This window comes from Girardinichthys multiradiatus, chromosome 7, assembly GCF_021462225.1.
Source record: "Girardinichthys multiradiatus isolate DD_20200921_A chromosome 7, DD_fGirMul_XY1, whole genome shotgun sequence".
NCBI classification, from domain to species: Eukaryota; Metazoa; Chordata; class Actinopteri; order Cyprinodontiformes; family Goodeidae; genus Girardinichthys; species Girardinichthys multiradiatus.
The window spans coordinates 14,731,959-14,749,774 of NC_061800.1; the positions used below are offsets into that span (position 1 = coordinate 14,731,959).

Sequence of the window (17,816 nt, forward strand, 5' to 3'; positions counted from 1 at the left end):
TCAACTTCATTCTCATTCATGTATAACTTATGTGCTTTGTAGCAGGTTAAAATATGAATACAGAGCCTTGTAAAAGTCCTCATCCCCTGGCACAATCAAATCCAAGTACTGCATAATCGTGAAGTGAAAAGAAAAGGATACATGGTTTTCAAAACGCTTTACAAATAAAAATCTGAAATGTCTGCCGTGCTTCTGGAATAATCTCCCTTTACAAGAACATCTCTAAATAAAATCATACCCATCATCTAAAAAATGGCAAAATTGTAGAACTGCAAACCTACCAAAATATGGTCGTTAACCTAAACAAGAAGAGAAGACAAGAAGAGCAGTCAGATAAGCAGCCAAGAGGCCGTGGTTACTGTGGAGGAGCTGCAGACACTCAGAGGTAAACTAGGTCAATCTGCTGGCATGGCAACTAGTAGTTGTGCTCTTTACAAATCTGATCTTTATAGAAAAGTTGCAAAAAAAAGCCATCATCACAAGAAGACAATATAAATTCTCATTTTTGTACTTTGCTCAAGCCAAGTAATTCCAAAAGCAAGACCAGAATTAAACCTTTCGCCATATATGCAAAACACCACAGTGGAAAACTAGCACTGAACATCAATTTAGGCACTCCATTCCCACATTGAAACTTGGCAGTGGAAGCATCATGCTGTGGGCATGTTTTTCTTCAGCACAGACAAGCTGCAATCGTAAGGGGGAAAATGTTTTAAAGGTTGCAAAGACTTAAGACTCGGGCGATGGTTCAACTTCCACCAAGACACTGATCCTAAACATACTGCCAGAGCTACAGCGGTTTAGATCAAAGCATATTTATGTGTTAACATGGCCCAGTCAAAGTCCAGACTTACATCCAACTGAGAATCTGTGGCAAGACTTAAAAATCGCTCTTGATCAACGCTCTAAATCCAGTCTGGCTGAGCTTGAGCTACACAGGAATGGGCAAGAATTTCACTTGCGAAAGACTTGCAGGTTTAGCTGCAGTGAAAACGTGGCTGGGTTTATCTGCTTGGTCTCAGTCACCTATCATCAGGAACCCTTACAGGGGTTGAGCCTCTCTGAGCTGGTCACAAGCCTCTGAAAATCCGGGCGCCACAGTGGAGTGATTTCCGACTTAAGGGGAACAAATGCAGTCAACAAAGTTAAGCCAACTCCCTGACTGCTTTTGCACAGCTTTTCCTTTTCCTTCTCCAGCCTTTATTGCCTGGCCACTGCTACGGGCATCATTCCTTAACAAGCCAAGCAAAAGGCAGTGCTGCTTCCTGATGGCCCAGAGGATAAACTCGCCCTTGATAGAAAGTGTGATGGTGTCTAGAGATGGGTGGTGGGGGGAGGAGCTACAGGATTATAATAAAGTGTGATTCAATTTTACCTCCTCTCTGAGTCTCTTGTGGGTAGACACAGACAAACAACAAATGAATCCCACTGACATCCAGGGCCTCGTCTTAACAGACCATCTCTCCCTGAACATTAGACCTCTCCCCTGAGAATATGCTTATATAAAACAGCAACAACTTTATCATACATTAGTAGAGAATCTAGGGAGAAGGCAGTGAGTGTCTTTGATAATAACCCAAGCAGGTGGTGAGAGCCAGACCCTCAAACCAGTGCCCCTCATCCATTGCTGGGATGAGTCACTTTAACTCTCCAAGACAAGAGGAGCCCCTAGCATCTGCAAATGAGAAACCAGACTCTATGGACAGAGCTGTTACGAGAGCTTTGAAGCTCCAGCTGGAATATCCCCAGACCGAAAATGAGACCATGAAACATTACTGCACTCCAAAGCAGTTTCACACAGTTTTACCTGAGAAGTCTGCAGATGCTGCTCCTGTAACTGAGTCTCTGGCTTGCCGCAGCCACACTGGGAGGCATTGGTGGGCGTGATGGGAAGTAGAGCAGGACAGCTGTAAAAAGCACCCCAATTGCCACCAATTCTGCCATAGCACAGAGATGCAGAAATTTATTTTCACAGTTACAATATAACACTCTGGTCAATGTGACATTTTGAAGAAAAGGTCAACGTGACTTCTTAGAGTCCTTTGAAGACTCTTTACTGAGATGAATTTGTGGCCTAGAAGACATGACAGTAAAATGAATGTGTCTGACAAAAGTCATTCAATCTGGCACTGGTTGACACTTTAACTCACTTCTCTTGGAGAAGTGATACATTTTACACTTTTAGGATAAAGAAAGAAAACCTCCACTGCTGCATTGTTTTAATGTCACTGCAACACAGAACAAAGGGTAATTATTTATTTTCTTTACCGGTGGCATGGAAAGTATTCCCACACTTTGAACCTTTTCAAATTTTTTAATGTTACAACCACAAACCTCAACATATTTTTATTGCACGTTTATGTGACAGGGCATAAAAATGCGAAGTGGAGGGAAACCTAAATAATTTTTTTTACAAATAAAAATCTAAAAAGCATGTTGACTATTCATATTTAGTCCCCTTTGCTCTAATCTAGTAAGTAAAATCTAGCTCCAATGTCTATGCTGGAGAAAAGCATACCCACACTATGATGCTGCCACTGCCATGTTTCACCATGTGAACAGTGTGTTCAGGGCAGAGATGCTCACAAGTGCCCAGTGACATCATTTTAAAGGGGAGGTCCAAGTCAAATCACAAGTCTTTAAGGGGCAAATCTTAATGAAAAAAGACTTGATAGCCAGGAGTGTCTTTAATGACGCGGCTAGCTTAACAGTGACAGAATAAGATGTCAGAATTAAGTTCAGGTTTTTGTTGGTTTCAGAATGACCTGCAGTCATTTAATATGGTGTTTAGCTGGAGAGACGTCTGACTTATTATAACGCTACAGTAAACATGAACAGATTGTGATAAATGATTAACAGCCAACCGTCTGTAAATGTCCTGGCTACTAAATCAAGGTAAGGAAAGGTAAGGTAGGTTTATTTATATAGCGCTTTTCAGCAACGAGACACTCAAAGCACACCTTTCACAGCAATATATATAGCTGTCACCTGCCAGAGCTGCAACTCACACATTGGCTTCATTTCACTCCTGATCACACGAGATAAAGATAGTTTAAAAGACTCGAATGTCAGACCAGGTGTCCAAGTCAAAGCTCTAGTCTTTAAAGCCAAAGGTGAAATCTGAAGTCTTTTTTTTTTTTGTGAAGTCAGCGGGACTCGGGTTTGACGCTGAAACTCCAGTGACCATCTCTTGTTCAGGATGATGTGCAATGTCATTTTTCTGTCACTCCTGGTGTTTCCTGGGCTACGTTGAGTGTGGAGTGAACAACAAATAGTTGTCCTGTTAACAGATTCTCCTGCCTGATCGGTAGATCTCAGGTAGCAGAATTTTTTTTTCCATTTCTTGACCTTCTAAAACTTTCAATTGATAAAGCATGTCTGCTCTGTCCTTTAAAGTATTAACAATACTACCTTAGATTAAACAAAGCCACTGCTATTACAGCACACTTGTTTCTGTTTTCATCACACTTTTAATTTTCTGAATCAGTTAAGCATAACAGTCCCAGCAAGCTAATTTTCAGAGGCACAGTTGTTAGGATTACAGCTGGAGCTCTTGGCGTTTGTGTAACATTCCTGAAACCCTGTTGCCTGATTGTATTTCTGTCCCCTGACAGCGCAGACACAATGTCGAAATAATGTGCCATCGATCCTGCATGCCTTCATGACTTTCTTGCTCTCTATTCATACCTGCGTACATAACCAGCTGTGTTCTGTTCTGAATAAAGCTGGTGGATAGCGGTGGTGCGGTCGTGGGGCCTGGCTGGGAGTCGTTAGGAGCTGGAACGATGAGAGGTCCCACTAAAAAGGAAGCAGCGCCTCCAAGGTAGGAGAACAGTGAGGCCACGGCTGTCGCTGTTGCTCTCTGATCGGGGGCGAACCACGTGGTGGAAAGGTAGGGTCCGGCGCTCATTATGGTTGGCCCAGCCAAACCATTTAGAAACTGGCCTCCATGTATTAACCTGCAACAGAAAAGGCAGATAAATAATGCAACACAAACGAGAGAAAAAGACTGATTTCTAAACCCACTGCCAGAATTTACAGTAAAACAAATTTCTTGCACTCTTAAAGAATGATTCTGCACTGTGTGGATATACATGCTGTCAGATGTGTAAAAAGCAGGGATGCACAATAGGAGATAAACATGTAATTACCATACTTTTGATGAATTTTGCAATGATGACATTGATTATTTTTAAACCAATTTTTCCTAACTCTTTTCTTTCATCAAAATGTCCCTACCACACTCTGTGAGCTTTAGCGGCTCAGCCACCAAAAACGTACATCCAGCTTGGGCATTGAGAGAAGACCCGTTCGATAGGCCAAATATATTATTGACAAGCAGAATTTCCATACATGGCACAACTGAACATTGCATTTGGGCAGTCCTCTGTGATTGTAGTATTGCACACATCCAGTAATACAATATCATACTGAATATGGTCAAGAAATTCAACCCTTAAAATTAATTTAAGGTTGCACAAATATTAGCACCACTGCTGGAACCCCCTTTTGTAAATAGGATAGCCTTTAAACTTCACCAGAAAGGTTCATATGTTTAGAGCAGTAAGAAGAATCTCAGATCATTCCTCTTTGCTTGGCCAGAGCCCTGAGTTCTCTTATATGCTCTCTTTACTGGTCAAAGCTCTACTTTTCAGCTTTTTCTTTGTTAAAATGTCTTGGTATTATGATAAATTTATGACGATGTGCACTTTAACAAGGAGTGTCTTATAAAACGGTGTAGTGATGACGTAGAGTGTGTGCAACCAGCAGGATTGGCAAGCATTAAGACACAGAAATCCTTTCTGAGTCTTTATCATTTAAATTTGAAGTTTTTGCTAGTACAACATAATCTCTATTGTGTTTTATGGGGAGAATTCAGATGTAGATTTTAGGCTTGGTGATGACTGCCGATCCACAATTGTGCAGGAATAATCCATTGCTCAGAAGACAACTCATCTTATCTTCTTGAGTGTGGTGAGCCACATGTCAGCGGCGTGTCAAAGTGTACGTCGACAACTACAAAAATATTAAGGACCGCAAATGGTCAGAGCGAGTCAAAACTCTGGCAGTGGTTTGAAATCACTGGTGCAGGACATGGTGTGCGGCGGTGAGTGTTTACTTCACTTTACATGTTTTTACTTGAAACTTATCTCATGTTTGGTTGGCTCAAACCGAACAGCAAGACAGTAAGGGGTGCTAGCAGCACAGTGCATGTCACTGATGGCTGGAGGCAAGGCTTCAAGCCATAAATTCGGAAGTCAGGGAGTAAATACAAATACAACAGTAGAGTGGACCCGTACAGTACAGGAACCATGAATGGAATAAAGGCTATTTATTTTAAAGGAAATGGTAGAGGTACCAACAATTCTGCCACCAGCTAATTTGTTAAAAATAATTATTTCTTAACATAGAATTTTTTTTACCTCCTAAAAATTTAAAGCGTGAAATTATGCAACAGCAGTAAAAGATTCATTTCTCTTAAGACTTTTTACACATCTTCATCCAAGATGCCAACAGATTTGTCCATGTCTGTACAACTAATAAAAAACCAAGTTAAATATGGCTGCAGCATAGAGCATCCTCATCAGTGTATTCAGGAAATATAAAGTAAATAGATGAAGGCATGCAGCAAACATTTGTTAATGAGCATCTGACAGTAAAATGCCAAGAGAGGGAATAAAAAAAATAGGATGTAATTATCTCTAGGGATTAGTTTATCAACTCGCGCTGAGAGAGTCCAACTTTTGAGCTGCACTTTCACACCTTCAGACTCAACTGTGCGAGACAGATGCGTTCTGAGATATCCTCCTGATGCCACCAGAGCCCCTCGCCACCCTCGGCCCCCTCCGGACCTGTCTGACTAAGACAGCCAGCCGCTGGAGACCGCTCACGGCTGATTGATTGTCTCAAAGCTCAGCAAAGACACTGTTCATTCACAGCAGTCTGAGATGGCTCGGTGGGGAATGAGGCAGGAAAGGTGACAAGAAAATCATGAGAAACAATGAAGGTGAGGAGATTTTATGCTAATGTGGAGCTTTTGGGATTCAAAAATATCCTGTATGTTTTTCATCAGAATGTAAATTTGACAAGAGTTAGATACAATAAACATTTTCAATATACCAGGGACGTCAAGCAATCCTTTTGGATTTTCCCATAGATAACCACTGAGGTTAAATAATCTTATTCAACGTTACAATTTAAAGGAGAATATTTAACCATCATTATTGCTGTTACGATAATTCACATGATGGGGATGACAGCAACATTTAACTGGGACACCTGACAAGACGATCTGCAAAATGTATTCATGCTTTTCATACCTTCTTTTTGCATGCAATAATTTATTTTTATAAACAAAATCAAATTACCTACTGAACAGAAAAATAACATATTGGCAAAAATTTTAAACAGGCCCTTTTGAGTTTTCCTTACTCTTTCTCTCTTTACTGTCCGCAGCTTCACGGATGAATGTGTCACAGCAGAACATAAAGACCTTTGGTCTGATGCAGACCTCTCATAGGAGAGGAACTTGTTCACCCTATATCTTCTTCCCACTTCTTAGACCTGCTGACATCCCATCCTACACACCAGAACCTCCTCATTTACTCTGTGGACCTCACTTTTCTATTCGTCCCACTCCTTCGGTCTTTCCAGCTCCTCTATAAGACTCTCAAACTATACAGCCAAGTTAACTGCAACAGTTTATAAACGTAACGTTTGCATTTAACACAAAACAACATGTTTTTGTCTCTATAAATGAGTGATTTCGACACTTTTGTTGTGTCTGATATGGTCCTGTGTCTTGTGACTGAAAACAAGGAATACATCTTCTTAATGTGCTCAACAATACTACAATTTTCAAATCACCACTGAGCTTATACTTTAACATTTCTCAAAACTTAATACCAAAGTCCCAATATTATGTACAAGTCTGTGAAGATGCACATTGATAAGTAAATAACTCTCTGGGATCTCCTTTTTATGGATCAGATAGTGCAGCTCATTTAATTTGGCCACCAGCTAGATGTTTTTGAGACGTCCAAATATTCTATGGATTTAAGTGCTATATGAAGGTAGCAGAAAAAAATATTATAAATTTCTTAATGCTATGCTACTTTAAGCAGGTAATCAGTCTGCACTGATGAAGGTATGTTCACTTTGGTATGCTAAATGCCTGGCGTGGCTCCGACTGACAGCAGTCTAACTTATTTTCTGCTCATTTACCTTTTATGACTATTGCGTATAGAGTCTTAAACTTTTATCACCAGATACTCAGGTGGTTATTAAATATGGAGGAACAAAATGAGACTGCAATCTCACAGTAAAAGTAACGTGCCCTGTCCTAACGCAGTAACACAAAACATTTTAAAACTTTCCTCTCAATACATTTGAATGTAAGATGGGGAGACTGCAAAAGCTCAACAGGTACTTCCACAAAATACTATTGGTATTTTTATGTTTGGACCCATTTAAGAAACCTTTTAAGATGCATGTTCTACTGTACAACATGACATTTTTGTAGGTTGAAATACACTTTTGGCTTCCTTAGTTTTGAAATGTACAGTATGTGTAGCACTTCTTAAAACTCTGAATTTTTATAGTGCATGTCTTTCTATTTAATTCCCTTCACAACGCCATCTCATTTACCTAAACAGTACACTACAGTGTAAATTTCTTTAGTTGTTTCTTTGCATTTTGCTTGGGAGTCGTCAGATTCTTTGGAAATCTTTTTAAAAGGGATTGTCGGGCGCTTTGCCATGCAACAGTCAAAACATTTTGATGAAGTTTAATTAGCAATTTCTGGGACATGTGTAGCAGTAAATGAGTAGGGAGCTGAGTTACTATCCAAATGTTTTCCCCTTCTCCCAGTTTATGCAATTAAATACAGTTGCATCCAAACCTTTCACCTGACTTGAAATGAATGTCCATAAATGTTGTCAATATATTGGAAAAAAAAGTATTCTTGAGGTAAACAGTACTATTAAACAGCATTATCAGGGCCTTTGTCAATGGAAACAGACAATTATTTATAGGTTAGACTTTACCCCCCTAGTTTCCACTGATCGCGTCTGCTGTGGACCCATAGTGCCTGTTGTTTAAAATGCGTGGCATTAATACAGTCAGAAGAATATTGGCTTTACAACAGTAGGTCTAATGTGCACCCAGTTCTGTAAGAGCTGTTGGAATCAGGGGTTAAATGTGTTGAAGGCTTTAGGGTGACTTTTACAGAACTGTGCCGACACTGATTTATTTTATGTTATTTTGTTGGTTTCAAATTACTATGTAACATAACCTCAACCAGGCATATTGGAACATTTGTATATAAATTAGCAATAAATGCAACTCATGAGAAACTACAGCATGTTCATGTTTGAATAATGATATGCTCAAGTCAATGAAAGTTTATGTGGCTTTTGAAGAAACCTGCTGATGTCTCTTTGTTGCTCAGCTAACAGCTGACTGTGTGCCTTACCCTACATGTTTATTTGCATAGGGAGCGGGTAACTAAGATTTAGTCACAAGTGCTCAGATGGTGAGGACATTTTTCTTCTAAGTGTGAACACACATTCATAGAACTGAGAACATATGATTATGGCAGGTCTGAACAGGCTCTTGGTGTTCTATTTTAGTGCAACTTTATGTGTGACATCACAGCAATTAATAGGAATGTGCAGATGAGGCTTCAACAGGCCAATAAGATTTCTGCTTTTTTTTAAAGTTTGAGAGTTTGTTGATAATAAACAGACCTAAAAAAGCAGGAGTATTCAGGTTTGATGCATTTACTTAACAGGGGAAAACCAATGTTCCCACAGTAAAGCAACAATAAAGAATGGACTACGTTTTTTGACTGACTGATAGGGATGGGTACCAAATTCGGTACTTTTTTAGGTACCAATCGAATTCCGTTGGTACTACAGAGTACCTATTTACGTAAAATCAAACGGTGCCATGTTTTGGTACCTAAACACATCATTGTGACACTGAGGGAGTGGAAGAGTGGACAACTTTCAATGCCAGGCATGAACACAGCATTGCACGCACAGGGGCGTAATGACGTCAGTAGCCGCTGGTGCCGTCAACAAAGCATGGCTGTTAGAAAGCACTCGAACGTGTGGCTCCACTTTTCAAAATGTGATGATTACGCTCGCTGTATTATTTGTTTTGCGAAGTGCAAGGCTAGCAGCTGGAAAACCTCTGATCTGAGGCAGCACCTAGTTAAGCACAAGATTTTTCTCAAGGCTGAAGAGTGCAAAAGTTTTGTCAGCCTCAGATCTACGGCTGAAACTCCTGCATTCGGCACCGTTAGCATGCCTGCATCAGTTAGCGAATTGTCCTCTGCAGCCAGAAACATGGGAGAAGAAATGTTTAAAACAACTGAGATATTACAATACAAACAGTTGGGTGTTGTTATGGTATATAATATGTTAAATAAATAATAAAATGTTGAGATTTTATTATTAAAATAATTTATATTTATTACTATATAAACACATGCAAAAGTACAGAAAATGCCGATTCCCAGGTACCGGGCAAAAGTATCGTATCTGTTCAATGTGACAATTATAATACTAAGCACTAATAATAAGGTACTAAGTTAACAAAACCCTGCTGATCCAGCTAGCTAGGTTTGCTGAGGCTTTCCAGTAAAGAGCAGCTTTAATGGCCAAATACTAAGTTAGAAAATCTGTGCATTTTATACATTATAGTTGCTTTATGTTTAAGATCATTTTAATGTTTTTTTTTGGACCACAACACTTGACTCCAAATTTTGAAAATGTGTTTAACTTCATAAATGTGGGCAGGCATGTCACTTCTTTTTCTAACTAAAGAACTGAAACTGGATGCAGATTAAATAAGACAAAAGACAGGATATGTAATTTATAGAGGGCATACTATGCATTTTGTGGCTGTAACCTTTTTGACTGTGTTATATAATGTTTGTAAAAGCTAGAATGTTCAAGGTTCCCACCCGAGTCAATGTCCCACTGAAGACTGCCAAGTGGCAACTTTGAAACGCTTCAAACAAAGACGTTTCAGGACTTTGAACGAATGACCAGCTGCCTTGTACATTTTTTTGAAGTAAACGCAGCGAGCAGAGCAGATTGGGCTTTTTAGGAGGGGGCAACAAAGATATAGCAAATGACAAGGTTTCAGGGGTGGATGAGATCCACTCTCGGGATGTTGTGGGGCTGTCGCGGCTGACTCTTCAATGTGGCGTGGGGTGGTGGTCCCACTTCACAAGAGGGGGGATGGGAGGGTATGTTCCGACTACAGGGGGCTAACACTCCTCAGCCTCCCTGGTAAGGCCTATGCCAAGGTATTGGAGAGGAGAGTCCAGCCAATAGTCGAACCTCGGCTTCAGGAGGAGCAGTGTGGCTTTCGTCCCGGCCGTGGAACACTGGACCAGCTCTATACCCTCTACAGGGTGCTCGAGGGTTCATGGGAGTTTGCCCAACTGGTCTACATGTGTTTTGTGGACCTGGAGAAGGCATTTGACCATGTCCCTGGTGGTGCCCTGTAGGGGGTGCTCCAGGAGTATGGAGTCTGGTGCCGGACCTGTTCCCAGTCCATGTTGGACTCCGGCAGGGCTGCCCTTTGTCACCGGTCCTGTTCATAATTTTCACGGACAGGATTTCTGCACAACCAAGGGCCAGAGAGGGTCTGGTTTGGGGACCAGTGGATTTCGTCTCTTCTTTTTGCAGATGACGTGGTCCTGCTGGCCCCCACTAGCCAAGACCTACAGCATGCACTGGGGTAGTTTACAGCTGAGTGGGAAGTAGCTGGGATGAGCGTCAGCTGTTCCAAGTCCGAGGCCATGGTTCTCGACCAGAAAAGGGTGGCCTGCCCTTTTCAGGTTGGAGGGAAGCTCCTGCCTCAAGTGGGGGAGTTCAAGTATCTAGGGGTCTTGTTCACGAGTGAGTGGAGAATGGAGCGGGATATCGACAGATGGATCGGTGCAGCTGCCGCAGTAATGGGGATGCTGTGTCGGTCAGTTATGGTGAAGAGAGAGTTGGGCTGAAAAGTAAAGTTCTCGATTCATCAGTCGGTCTACGTTCCTACCCTGACCTATGGGCATAAACGTTTTGTCATGACTGAAAGAATGAGATCCTGGACACAAGCGCAGGGCTCTCGCCGGCGCATTTCAGCGTAGTGGGCCGCTGAGGTGTCTGGGGAGAGGGAAGCCTGGGCGTCTCTGCTGAATCTGCTGAAACCGCAACCCAATTCCGGATAAAATGGGTGAGAATAAGTAGGAGTACAATGAGGTGTTTTCACTGTATTTTTATTTCTTTAGTGTGTTATCCTTTGTTTATGTAATTATACTTTTTCCCCACCCCCGTCATTTTAACATGATTATCAATTCTGTTTTATTGTGAAGGCCTGTGTGATCTTTATTTCTGAGCAGTGCAACATGAAAACATTTCATTTATACTTGGTTACTTATGTAATAGAAAGTGGTGTAAGACTGACATTTGTTGTAAACTGGTGCTAAATAACTTCAACTGATTTATTTTGATTTGAGTCTTGTTTTCATGCACGTGCACTTTCAACAATACAGCACTATGATTACTTACAAACAGCCAACTCACAATTTTAAGCAAATAATTATAACATATTATTTACAAACAGGAGCTAGACGAAATTTAACACATAACCAGTTATTTGGAAAAAGAAGAGCATTCAGGACCTCAGAGCTTGTGATATCTTTTTTAGTTTGCTCCTTTACTGTCTATTAAATCACAGGAAAAATGTGATCACAAAAATGTCTTCGATGTGAAAGCAGATGAAGAAAAATGGTGACAAACAAGAAGATTTAGAGGTCAGCTGAGGACACCACACTGTGTGAGGAAATAGAAAGTGGAGGAATGGAGCAGCCATTTCAAAAAGTGATGATTAATCACAGTTGATGAACCCTGTCAGACTGAATTTGATTGAGAACATGACGCAGAAGAAAGCTGCCGTATTGCGAAAATATCTGACTGCTTCTGCTCCGCAAGGGCTTATAGACCCAATTCTGCCACCCAAAAAGGGCCAACCCAATTCTGCTGTGGGAAACAGCACCACAGCAATCATTGGTAATATAACAGCCTCCTGCGAGAAAAGAAGCAGAGGGTCTGACAGCCAATCAGTCTGTGAGGGAAGGTGGAATCCACCTGATTTACACTAATCACACAGCTGCTCTGTATATTAATGCCAGACAGATGGATGGAAATGGCAAGAGAATGAATTAATGTCTGATAAGGGAGACAACGAAGGTTAAAACGCTGACCTCTTTCATTTGAGAGTTAGAACAGATCACAGCAATGTCTAATCAGTGACCACTGATGCAAACCCTGATTCTTGTTTGAACTTTATCAAAACATTCAGCTTGGTTATCAAAGCAATTTTTAAGCAGCCTCACACAGGAGAAAGGAAGGTCCACTGGTCAGCATTCACAGTTCCCAGCTCCCTTTGATTCCCAAAAAAAACATTCTTATAAACATGAAACAAAGAGGCACTTGACTTGCTTAAAAGGTAATCACAAAGAAGAGGGCTGGGCTCTCAAACATGAAAAGATGTATGGAACAAACAGATCTGCAGGGGGTCTTTGAGGGAACGCTACTGTTTCTAAACTACAACACTGATCAGAGAAGCAGGAAAGTTGCCTGCTGGGATTTGACTGCTCATGTAATGTCCTTGATTTAAACACATTCATAATTTGTGAGCCAGACCGATTCAGCTATTTGATTTCACTTCTATTTTTTCCCTCACATAATCAAAGTCATTCCAGTTCCATATGCCTGATACAAAACAAGTAGGTTATAAGAGGCAGCACACTCCAAAGCAACACATTCAACAAAGCAAAGCTCTTACTATTTGTTGCCACTGCATCCTCCTTAAACAAAAGAAAGACTGACATCTACTGGTGATCCACTGAGCTACATCATGCTTTAACTTTTCCTTGAGAATGCAGCAGATCATCCATTAAAATGTTGCTTCACAAGCCCTGACCTATTACATTTATTATGCAAATGAATCTGAACCTTGTCACACTAACATTTGCAGTGTGATTAATGTTATCTCGACTTTCACCAGGCTTTCTTGTTTCCCCCCCTTTGAAGAAAAACTCCAAAGAGCTGAAGGTCATGGCTGCGGAGGGCAAGTCTGCCAAAGGAAACAGTAGGCAGCTGTGACTGCGCACTATTTAGCTTCAGCTCATCAGATGCCAACGGATGATGTATGGTGTTGTGTAGCTGGACTCTGATGAGGTGAGATGTAGGGACGATGGGCTGAAGGAAAAACAAAGTTTCAGCTTCTGTTGAATTTTAGTAAAATATCCTACTCTGACTGCTTTCAAAACAAGTTTTTTATATTATCGACTCCGGTTTCATTAACAGTGTGTTAACAATACAGGGGTTGGACAATGAAACTGAAACACCTGTCATTTTAGTGTGGGAGGTTTCATGGCTAAATTGGACCAGCCTGGTAGCCAGTCTTCATTGATTGCACATTGCACCAGTAAGAGCAGAGTGTGAAGGTTCAATTAGCAGGGTAAGAGCACAGTTTTGCTCAAAATATTGAAATGCACACAACATTATGGGTGACATACCAGAGTTCAAAAGAGGACAAATTGTTGGTGCACGTCTTGCTGGCGCATCTGTGACCAAGCCACAAGTCTTTGTGATGTATCAAGAGCCACGGTATCCAGGGTAATGACAGCATACCATCCAGAAGGATGAACCACATCCAACAGGATTAACTGTGGACGCAAGAGGAAGCTGTCTGAAAGGGATATTCGGGTGCTAACCCGGATTGTATCCAAAAAACATAAAACCACGGCTGCCCAAATCACAGCAGAATTAAATGTGCACCTCAACTCTCCTGTTTCCACCAGAACTGTCCGTCAGGAGCTCCACAGGGTCAATATACACGGCCGGGCTGCTATAGCCAAACCTTTGGTCACTCATGCCAATGCCAAACGTTGGTTTCAATGGTGCAAGGAGCGCAAATCTTGGGCTGTGGACAATGTGGAACATGTATTGTTCTCTGATGAGTCCACCTTTACTGTTTTCCCCACATCCGGGAGAGTTACTGTATGGAGAAACCCCAAAGAAGCGTACCACCCAGACTGTTGCATGCCCAGAGTGAAGCATGGGGGTGGATCAATGATGGTTTGGGCTGCCATATCAAGGCATTCCCTTGGCTCAATACTTGTGCTAGATGGGCGCGTCACTGCCAAGGACTACCGAACCATTCTTGAGGACCATCTGCATCCAATGGTTCAAACATTGTATCCTGAAGGCGGTGCCGTGTATCAGGATGACAATGCACCAATACACACAGCAAGACTGGTGAAAGATTGGTTTGATGAACATGAAAGTGAAGTTGAACATCTCCCATGGCCTGCACAGTCACCAGATCTAAATATTATTGAGCCACTTTGGGGTGTTTTGGAGGAGCGAGTCAGGAAACGTTTTCCTCCACCAGTATCACGTAGTGACCTGGCCACTATCCTAGAATGGCTTAAAATCCCTCTGACCACTGTGCAGGACTTGTATATGTCATTCCCAAGATGAATTGATGCTGTATTGGCCGCAAAAGGAGGCCCTACACCATACTAATAAATTATTGTGGTCTAAAACCAGGTGTTTCAGTTTCATTGTCTAACCCCTGTATGTGTTCATACAAGTGTTGTGTTGTACTAGTCTAATCTCCAAGAGAACAGTGGACACCCCTTGCAATTTTTAACATAAGGTGATATAATGCTGACTAACTCCAGCCGAATCATTTATCTACTCAAAATTATAGTACAATAGGAATTTTAGAGGTAATCATATTGTAGGCTTTAAAACGATTAAGGGCTGTCATGATTAACCAACGTGACCAGCAATGCTGATGGCTTTATAATGAGGTATAAACATTCATATTTTTAGTCAACACATAATATTCATGAATTTATATCTTCTTTCTTCTAAAAGAGTGTGTGTGTGTGTGTGTGTGTGTGTGTGTGTGTGTGTGTGTGTGTGTGTGGAAGGCAGTTGGCTCCGGTTGTGCACTTTTAAAACAATCATGGTGGATATGGCTTCTGTATTTTGATGATGTTATAAACGTCTTTTTAAGGTTTTCAAAGACCGATGTGATCTAAAATGTGAACGTTCCTATAAGTAGGGAGATTTTCGGTATGTAAGCTTTAATTAAACAGCACCAGGGCAATGAAAGAGCATCAGACGCTGATGAGCTAACAGAAGAAAAGGTATTTTTTAAGCTGCTGAATGAAATTAGACATGTTTTCTTACTGATATGTTTTTCACTGAATGAAGGGGTAAAGAAATGTTTGGGCTGCTTGAAGAAATACACTGCTCAAAAAAAAAATAAGGGAACACTCAAATAACACATCCTAGATCTGAATGAATGAAATATTCTCATTGAATACTTTGTTCTGTACAAAGTTGAATGTGCTGACAACAAAATCACACAAAAATCATCAATGGAAATCAAATTTATTAACCATTGGAGGCCTGGATTTGGAGTCACACACAAAATTAAAGTGGAAAAACACACTACAGGCTGATCCAACTTTGATGTAATGTCCTTAAAACAAGTCAAAATGAGGCTCAGTATTGTGTGTGGCCTCCACGTGCCTGTATGACCTCCCTACAACGCCTGGGCATGCTCCTGATGAGACGGTGGATGGTCTTCTGAGGGATCTCCTCCCAGACCTGGACTAAAGCATCCGCCAACTCCTGGACAGTCTGTGGTGCAACGTGACGTTGGTGGATGGAGCGAGACATAATGTCCCAGACGTGCTCGATTGGATTCAGGTCTGGGGAACGGGCGGGCCAGTCCATAGCTTCAATGTCTTCATCTTGCAGGAACTGCTGACACACTCCAGCCACATGAGGTCTAGCATTGTCCTGCATTAGGAGGAACCCAGGGCCAACCGCACCAGCATATGGTCTCACAAGGGGTCTGAGGATCTCATCTCGGTACCTAATGGCAGTCAGGCTACCTCTGACAAGCTCATGGAGGGCCATGCAGCCCTCCAAAGAAATGCCACCACACACAATTACTGACCCACTGCCAAACCGGTCAAGCTTAAGGATGTTGCAGGCAGCAGATCGCTCTCCACGGTGTCTCCAGACTCTGTCACGTCTGTCACATGTTCTCAGTGTGAACCTGCTTTCATCTGTGAAGAGCACAGGGCGCCAGTGGTGAATTTGCCAATCCTGGTGTTCTCTGGCAAATGCCAAGCATCCTGCACGGTGTTGGGCTGTGAGCACAACCCCCATTTGTGGACACCAGGCCCTCATACCATCCTCATGGAGTCGGTTTCTAACCATTTGTGCAGACACATGCACATTTGTGGACTGCTGGAGGTCATTTTGCAGGGCTCTGGCAGTGCTCCTCCTGTTCCTCCTTGCACAAAGGTAGTGGTCCTGCTGCTGGGTTGTCGCCCTCCTACGGCCTCCTCCACGTCTCCTGGTGTACTGGCCTGTCTCCTGGTAGCGCCTCCAGGCTCTGGACACTACACTGACAGACACAGCAAACCTTCTTGCCACAGCTCGCATTGATGTGCCATCCTGGAAGAGCTGCACTACCTGAGCCACTTGTGTGGGTTGTAGAGTCCGTCTCAGTCAATCAGTGTTGCTTCCTAAGTGGACAGTTTGATTTCACAGAAGTTTGATTTACTTGGAGTTATATTGTGTTGTTTAAGTGTTCCCTTTATTTTTTTGAGCAGTGTATAACTGTGCAGCCTTTCTGCAGCCTAAACTATTCATTTTACTTCTGTTATGTTTGAGCACATATAACAGTTTAGATAATGTTAACATCTTAAAAAATACAATTTAACTAAACTAATAAGTGATAGAGGTGATATAAACATGTAAGCTACATTGAAATGTTACAACCTCCATTACTGCATTTTAACTGCTTCTTTTAAAGGGTTTATTAGAAACATAATGTTTTTTCTTTGGAGTGCCACTCATGACTGAAATTAGTCCCATTTTTGTTTACGTCCATTATGATTCTGCTACTAAGAAGGTCGGTGCTGTGATAGATGAGATCCCCCGCATCCACAAAACATGTTGGTGCATACTAATAGCAGCGGCTGTGAAATTGTATCCTTATTAATCAGCCGTTTTTCGATCTAAACTCGTAGGTTTTCCAGAAAGCTGGTTCCTAAAAATGTAAATACATGCATCTATCCTGTTTGTTATTAACTTTTGATCACACTGATGTTTTTTGATTAATACAAAGAGCAAATTGTGCTTCAACGTGGACGAACCACGAAGAAGGGCCGTTAAGCCAGAATAATGGGAGTTTAACAGCCAAAGATAAAGAAGCCGGAGAAACAGGTGGAGGTTCCACAGCAGGAGGTGTCACCTGGGACAAGCTGGCTTTGCCGTCAGACCTCAGCATGTCCACTTCAGGGGTCACATGTTTGTAGGGGTAAGGAAGACAACACAGGGGTTGGCTTTGATCACCTTTTTTACTCATCTCCAACAACAAACTCCTTACAATAACAGAAACACGACAAAAACACACAGATCTGTAAATGTTAACGCCCTGTAGTCAGGGTGTGAGTAAAGCCCCCTAATGGTCGACCACATTATAGACAGCTTAGTAAGAACCTAATTTAATAAAGTAATTCAATTATTTAATCTTAGGATTGATATCTTTAAAATTTGTTAGAATTTTGTTTAGTTCCTTTTTAAAAATTGGCGGAAATTTTAAAAATTTATTCCAGTCTCTTAAAATTAGTAAATATCTACTCAGAAATAAGGTAAGTAAATTGTTACAGCAAATTTTATTGGTTAAGTTCTAACTCTTGGTTTATT

At 41.5% G+C, this 17,816-nt stretch overlaps 1 protein-coding gene across 1 annotated transcript in view; it reads right to left on the reverse strand.

The window, feature by feature from the left end:
• slc49a4 (solute carrier family 49 member 4) overlaps nt 1-17,816 on the reverse strand; it is a 71,854-nt gene that overhangs the window by 43,056 nt on the left and 10,982 nt on the right. The window contains exons 3-4 of the mRNA XM_047370120.1: nt 3,688-3,959; nt 1,808-1,937 (exon numbers count right to left, since the gene is read on the reverse strand). Coding sequence (XP_047226076.1) covers nt 1,808-1,937; nt 3,688-3,959 — 402 coding nt within the window. The remainder of the gene's footprint in view (nt 1-1,807; nt 1,938-3,687; nt 3,960-17,816) is intronic.